Source organism: Balearica regulorum, chromosome 17 (genome assembly GCF_011004875.1).
Source record: "Balearica regulorum gibbericeps isolate bBalReg1 chromosome 17, bBalReg1.pri, whole genome shotgun sequence".
NCBI lineage: Eukaryota > Metazoa > Chordata > Aves > Gruiformes > Gruidae > Balearica > Balearica regulorum.
Window position 1 is genome coordinate 10,832,452 of NC_046200.1, and position 7,549 is coordinate 10,840,000.

At 43.5% G+C, this 7,549-nt stretch overlaps 1 protein-coding gene across 2 annotated transcripts in view; it reads left to right on the forward strand.

Moving 5' to 3' along the window:
* The first annotated feature begins 1,167 nt into the window (after nucleotides 1–1,167).
* Nucleotides 1,168–7,549, forward strand: part of SLC2A11 (solute carrier family 2 member 11) — a 12,627-nt gene continuing 6,245 nt past the window's right edge. The window contains exons 1-6 of one of the 2 annotated variants that reach the window (XM_010298396.2): nucleotides 1,168–1,223; nucleotides 3,768–3,866; nucleotides 4,436–4,596; nucleotides 6,133–6,257; nucleotides 6,980–7,109; nucleotides 7,307–7,455. In XM_010298396.2, the coding sequence (XP_010296698.1) occupies nucleotides 1,203–1,223; nucleotides 3,768–3,866; nucleotides 4,436–4,596; nucleotides 6,133–6,257; nucleotides 6,980–7,109; nucleotides 7,307–7,455 (685 nt within the window). In that variant the 5' untranslated portion in view covers nucleotides 1,168–1,202. The remainder of the gene's footprint in view (nucleotides 1,224–3,767; nucleotides 3,867–4,435; nucleotides 4,597–6,132; nucleotides 6,258–6,979; nucleotides 7,110–7,306; nucleotides 7,456–7,549) is intronic. The other variant, XM_075769383.1, reaches the window with a different exon arrangement.

The following is a 7,549-nucleotide window of genomic DNA, read 5'->3' on the forward strand; positions in this document are numbered from 1 at the left end:
AATCATGATATTAAAAAAGAACTGAGTTTCAATTTGGTACTCCCAGGGTGTGACATAAATCCATTGTACGAAGGCTTCTCCACCATGCCTCTGTGAAGCTAAGTTGATTCCGTGATCAGTATCTCCCAAGCACAAACCCAGTTCTAGTCCTTGGTACAGTCAGCCCCCGTTGACCTCAGAAGGCCTCTTCTCTCTGCCCTCTGAGGCTGTAGGGAGAACAAGGCTTAAAGAACAGCAGGATAATGCTGTGCAAGAGGGTGTGACAACTCAACATGAGCTGAGAACATCTTGAGCAAATACTCACTCTTCCCCCAGCAGCCTACTCTCCCATGCCCACCCCAGCACTAGGTTTATCTGCAGCGCTACGTATTACGTAGATATATTACATTTTATGTAATATGGAATATAATATAATAAATAATGTAATACATATTATGTATTATGCACTTTGCAAGCAAAAAAAGTCACACAGCATATGTAAAAGCAAAACCCTCTGCCTCCTGTGAAATGAAAGCCAGAGATGATTGTTCAGTGACAAAATCAAGTGCTGCACGTGTTGCTGTTTGCTCTATGCCAGGCTATGGAGAGGGAACAGGACTGCAGCCTCCTGTGCATCAGCATACAGTCCCTTGTCAGCAACAGCTGGTTTGCCTGTATGTCAGTAGAACATAGACAGGAGTACAGCGAAAAGGCTTGTCATAATGAGGGATTTGAAAGGTTTGGGGTTCGTTCATTCCTGTCGCTGATGGGACCAAAGGAAATAGTCTGCTTTGTCTTTAACATCCTAGATTGGGTTCCAGGACAAATACAGCCAGAAAAAAAGCTGTAGTTTACTTCTGCTTTGATCACACTTAATCAGACAAGCGCTACTGGGCAACTGTGCCAGATGCTTTGAGAGGGAATTTATGCCATAAACCATACTGGCCTTCAAGAGGATTTAGACAGCTCTGGATCTTGCAGAATCATTTCCCCAAACTGTCATGTACTTTCAACAAAATTAATGGAACCGTCTTGCTAATGAACATGCAGCCCTGTTTTGAGAATGTAAATCAGCTGGCAAAACACCTGCCAAGTCAAGTGTCTTATCCTAATGTAATGGGTGACTAAATACACATTCCTATGCTGGAGATTTAAATAATCCTTTAGAGCACTGCTGAGAGTACCAGAGGCTTTGGCAGACAGAGGAAAACCTACCAAAGAGGATGAACAAGCTGCAGAGACTGGTAAAAAACATCTATTTTACTCTTATTGTTGACAGATCTTTTTTTTTTTTAATTTGAATTTTCATAAGACTGTGTAAGTACTATCAGGTTCTTGTAGAATTATTTGTCCTACTCATCACAGTCCTTGGGATAAAGCTGATGGACTAATGGCTCTCGTGGCAGATGCACGCCACCACTGTGGCTGGGACAATAGTGCAGAAGCTGGGTGTTAAGGAAGGTTTGGAAAGGTCACCCTGTAAATATAGCTCACCTCTGAGCACAGAACTGTTTGGTGGCTCCTGAAGGGAGAAGCAAACCATTTTACTTTAGCTCATGGCCACAAAAGAGCACTGTGATACAGGACCTGATAGGGAGTGTACTCTGTAATGAGCAGGAGGAGTGTTGCATTCTGAGGCATTGTGATTAAAAAAGAAATGTGATGTTGTAGGGAGAGGAAATCTCTCTCACTTTGGAAAACTAGAATAACTGGGGAGAGCAGAGATATCAGGTGCACAATCCTTAGCTCAGGTCTCAATAACAAGACAGGGAAGTGGTCAAGTCAAGGAAAGTGCAAGCAAAATGTACCTGCTTCTAACTGGGACAGGAGAGCGCTCGGCCTCTTCTTGCTGCAGGGTTGGAACAGTCTGGCTTCATTTCTGTCCTGGGAGAATGTCCTGTCTCAGGCTGGTATGGAAGTTAGTTGCAAAAAAAGGCTTTGAGGAAAGGAAAAATCTAAGATTATTTGAATTTGTTATTTTAAAGCTATTGCGAGACTAGGCAAAACTCTTCTTTGGTAGATGTCTCTGTAAGAAGAAAATGAGCAGGTAGAGCAGAAAGAGCTCCCCAGCTTTGGGTTCTCTTAAGTTCTTCTCAGGGTCAGTGGGGTCATATTCATGTAGCAAAACACAATCCAGCCTGAGTTGCCCTGCACTAACAGCCAAGCCTGAGCATGGGCTCTTCGTGTCACCCGCAGAGCTGTCCCACTGGGAGGGGCTGGCAAAAGCCACCCTGGCGCTGGGCCACCCAGTGCATTGTGCAGGAGGTGTCAGGCTAAAGGCCATGGGCCCCCAGCAAGCTTAGAGTGGTCTTGAGACATGGGACAGTGCTCCCAGTCCAAAGACACCATCAGGGCACAGCTTGCCAGTCACAGGATCTCACATACAGATGGGGAAACCAAAGGCACAGGCACAAATTAGGTGTGAACTGACAAGGGTGGCGGGGTGACACAGAGAGAGACCAACCAACGGGGTGGTGTGGCCGCAACGAGGAAGGGATGTTCACTGATGGTGAGGTGAACATGGAGACATGATGCTGCTCACACTCAGCTGTGCTCCTCTGCAGAAGCTGTAGGTCAATTTGAAGGCAGAGTCACACAGGAGAGTGTCCAGGCAGTAGTGGCAAGAGTGACCTGAGGCTTACAGACAGAGGAGAAAAGATCAATAAAAGTGTTTAGAAAGTTTCTACACAGGGTCCCTGGCTCTCCACAGTTAGCCCCAGTGTTGTTCTGCTGAGGGTCACCCATTTACACAATAACATTCAGTGCATCCTACTGCAAAGGGAAAAAAGATGCATGGTTTTTTGCTCACAAGCCTGCCAGTGAGCTCTCAGTTACCATACTGTGTCAGCCGGGATAGCTTGTTATATACCCATCAGAAAGTCAAGAGACCTCACTTTTATACCAGCACCTTGATCCCAGGATGCTGCATGAAGCAGCCCCATTCACCTGCCGTGCTTCCGAAGGCATAGCAGCGGTGTTAGACGGCAATATAAGCAATGAACCATACTGCTGGAGGAATGAGCTCAAGGAGACCAGAGCATGGCATAGGACCCATTGTCTGCCACATTTCACCTATATTATAACACTGAAGATGCAGAAAATACTCTGGCTGAATACGCAATTATAGAGTGCTAAACACAAGAACATGTAGGAACAACTGTGTAATGGGAAAGTTCAGCACAGAGACATTGAAGCAGCATAGGAAAGGCACTCTATTTTACACTAAACTATGTATCATTACCATGAAAAAGTAGAAGAAATAGCATGCCAGTCAATCAGAAATGCACTGGATAGAAATGGCCATGAGAAAATCTCCCATACCACAGAGAAACTCTGTCCAATAGAGCTTAGCTAGAAATGAGGCAGAAGTCATTAAACTATGGCAATTCTTCTTGAATAATTCATCATGTGAGTACAGGTTTTGTAATTAATTTAATTAATTGAAGCTATAACACCAGTCTCTACCAGTATTTACTGGTTTTGCACTGACTTCTTGTAAGCCTACATGTTAAATATTAAACCAAAGACACTTGCAGGCCTTTGCCCCAAAGCAGTCCCAAATGCTTTGTGAATGCCAATGAATTATTAATACTGTTCTGCAATAGAGGGAGATAGTTTAAAAATCTGGGGATTTTATTTCTGTCTTTGGCACCTTCCATTTTATGACAACATTTGTAGTCTATTCTAATCTTCATTTCACACCACTCAAAGTGTGAGTGGACCAAATGTCTGTTGAGCTGTTTTATTCTGTGCAATGAAGCCATCCATTTTCTATCTGTCTTCTTCAGCTTCAGAGCAAGATTCTGATCCTGACAATATGTGCCACTGGGATTGGAGGCACTTTCCAGTATGGTTACAACATCTCCATCATCAATGCTCCAACTTCAGTAAGTACCACTAGTCTGAGAGCCTCCTCCTGAGACAGACACTTCCTTAGTGCCCTCAGTCTGGCTATAAACAGCAGCCTGCCACTGAAAATAAGCAGTCTGCTAATACTGAGGGTGAGAAGGGAAGGATGTGATGTTCCCTCACTATAATGCATATCTGAGGTACAAGACTTTGTTGTCAAGAGCCACCCTTGAGCAGGACCTAGTGTCATGAGAATTCAAAAGCCTTGTTTCAACTGCTTTAGCAAATCTAATTCTAAAATTTTCCAACCTGCATCCTTTGAAATTGACTTTTGCCCTTAAATCCAAAGTGGGACCCATGAAACACAGTTTTAAATTATCCAAGATAGCTACATAGAGATCCCAACCAAGTACAACTTTTCAACAGCTATGGTTTTACACTCTGAACCCTCTGTTAAAAAGACATCTAAGAACCAGAGGCCATTTTCAACCAAAGGTCTGGAGGCACGAACACAGAATAAACAGATATTTTAATAAGGAAACCTTTACATTTCTCAGTGTCCTTCATCTCTATGTCATGGTTATGCAGCACTGTCCCTCCCTCTCAGTATATCCAGACGTTCATGAACAAAACCTGGCTGGAGCGCACTGGTGTTCCCCTTGAGAGCAATGTGATACTGCTGCTGTGGTCTTTCACTGTCTCTGCGTACCCTCTGGGAGGACTTACTGGGGCTGTTGTTGCTGGTCCCATGGCCATTGTCTTGGGAAGGTAAGAGGATGCTGGATTTTAATTTAAGCTTTGCAGCTTCTGTTAGTCCTAGAGGAATTATGAGCCCTACAGCACACCGCCTACCGCAGTTAAAAATAATGAAAACATGTTTTCTATCGCAGATCAGTCTGCCATTAACATTCTGAGCTGGCAGGGAGAAACTACCTGATATGGCAGTATTTCACATCTCAAAACCCAACGGGGAGCAGTTCTTTTCCCCACATTACCTTCTCATCATATTCTGACCCAGCTGAAGTGCTACAAGGATTTCAGCTCAACTCCGTATCACAGTAACCACCTACATAATCACCATAATTTCTGTGCCCAGTTTTCTGCCATCCTTTTAAATAGGAAATCATGAAGGAACAGACCAAGGATTTTTCTTCCAAATGAACTGTGGGAATTTGTAGGAATGACACTGGAAAAACAGAAGGTGCTTGCAAAGAGCAGTTGTTGCATCCCAGGTCCTCATGTCTCACAGGCTGTGTATCCACCTTTCTGACTGAATCATTTCAGGAGATATTTGTTAAATCTTCACAGTTGCTTTATTTCCCTGTGCTTGAGCCTCTGAAAAATATCTGTCTCTCCTCACCTATCTTTCATGCACAGCTCTATCCTCAGTTCTCTTCAGAAAAAAAACCAGTGTTACTAACATAAATTAATAGGAAGTTAGATTTTGCTTCCCTCTCTCTTGACCCCAAAATATTCCTCTATGTGCTATCGCTTTTGTTTGCTCCTCTTATATGATGAAGCAGGCACCATTATGGTTTGGGGTGGGATTGGAGGACTGTCTCCCATGGCATGTGAACATCTGGAAAGGATATGGCTTCCTTATCCAACTAAAAGTGTTGAGATTTCACCTTGTACTGCTTTGGACTAAAATCATATCCCATCCTGAATAAGAGGAAAAAAGACTGACTTCTGAAGAGTAGGTAGGGCAGTGAGTTGGGACTAGAGATCATTACTGGCTATTATGGGTCAATAGAACTCTCTTTTTTTTTCCTGGTTTTGGGCAGAAATTCCTCCTGGAACACATGAAAACTTTCTGACAAAAGTTTCATGAGGATCATACTATTACATGAAAAATGCCTATTTTGACATTAGCATTTTCAGCCCAAAACACACATGATTCACTGAAGGAATACTCCTCTCCACTCAAATGGGAAACTGTGTGTGAGTGCAAGAGCCAGGCATCTGCGTGAGAACCTCATGCTGCCTTCAGTGTGTAAAGCCAGCACTGCAGGGACACCCTGTGGTCATGCTGGTAGTTGGAGATGACCCTAATTGTACCAGTCCTGCAGATTACCTGTCAATGCTGATTCCTGTTTTCATAACAATACACCAAAACTGCTGATCTGGCATCTGCACACGGACACCTCGCGTAAGGCTCTGAGTAACCAGGATTTTCTGTGGTGGAGCTGAGCAGCTCACCTTGAGCTTCCAGGCATGGCAGGTTGGATCTGCCGTGTGAAGTGTTTTATCTGATAACTAAACCTGACACACATGTGCTCACAACTGTGTCTTTTCTCTCTGAAGGAAGATGTCCCTGCTGCTGAACAACGTCTTTGTGATCATAGCGGCAATCTTGTCAGGATTCAGCCGAATGGCAAAATCCTTTGAAATGATTATGCTCAGCAGATTTTTTACTGGCATGAATGCAGGTACGGCAACATGAGAAACATAACAAACGTGGTAACAAGTACCAGTTAGAAATAGAAGATATTTAAATAGGAACGATCCAAGACATTAAAGCAATTAATCCTCTAGTCTGACCACACACATGTACATGAATGAGAAAGTTTATATACAGATCTTATATTTTGCTTCTAAGGATTTTTTTTTAAAGCATACACAGGTGGGGGATTTTTTTGTCTAATACACATGTGAGTATCTGTGTGCACTCTGCACACAGGGAGGGGAGCCCTGGGAGAAACTGAGCTGAAAATCAATCCCTATCTGCTTGTAAGAATGTTATCAGTCACTTGCCAGCATGGGCACCAACATTAAAGCTTTTATAGAAGTTCATCCAAAGAAATAGTGATTGATACAAGTGACTTAAAATATGATCTTCCCCCTCAAAATGGGGGCTAGAGGGAAGCATCACTTATAACCTTGGATTTGGTGCTGAAAAGACCACAGGATTGGCAGGTTTCAGTTTCATTATCAACTACTACTTATGAGTATGGAAATTTATGTTTAGTAGCTTATACAATGAATAAGAGTGAAATTGAAGGTTTGGGTAAATAATAAGCACTGGTAAGATCAGTCATCACATGGTCTGCAACAGAAGAGTCCAGCTGGCAACCTCAAGAGGTGGCTGACTGCATTTGTCCTCGTCTGCTCTGTCTGCAAGCTGAGGTCAGCATTTGTCTGCCTTGCCCAGGTGTAAGCATGAACATTCAGCCCATGTATCTAGCGGAAAGTGCCCCAAAGAAGCTCAGAGGAGCTGTGGCCTTGACCTCTGCATCATTTACAGCCCTGGGGTTGGTGCTGGGGCAGGTTGTTGGACTCAGGTAATGTAGAGCAAGAAGCCCAGTTTATACTTATTAAATCTTTCTTCTTTTTTTTCTTTTTTTTTTTTTCCTTTTCTTTACTACCCCTCTCCTTTCTTTTCCAGTGCCCATATGCAGCAGAGGATGCTGGGCTCTTGCCAGGTTGTAAAATGTACTGTATAAATTATATTTGTTTGGTTGGTTGGTTTTTTCTCTAGGGAGCTACTAGGAGGGGAGGAGAGCTGGCCATTCCTCTTAGCTAGCAATGTGGTGCCTGCCCTGATCCAGCTTACGGCTCTGCCTTGGTTCCCTGAAAGTCCCAGATACCTCTTGATTGACCGTGGAGATAAAGAATCCTGCATCGCCGGTGAGTTTAGGGTGACTGTCAGCCTCTCACTGAGCATGTGAGATCTACTGACTGGGTAGATATAAACAGTGAGAAGGTGGATTAAAGCATAATA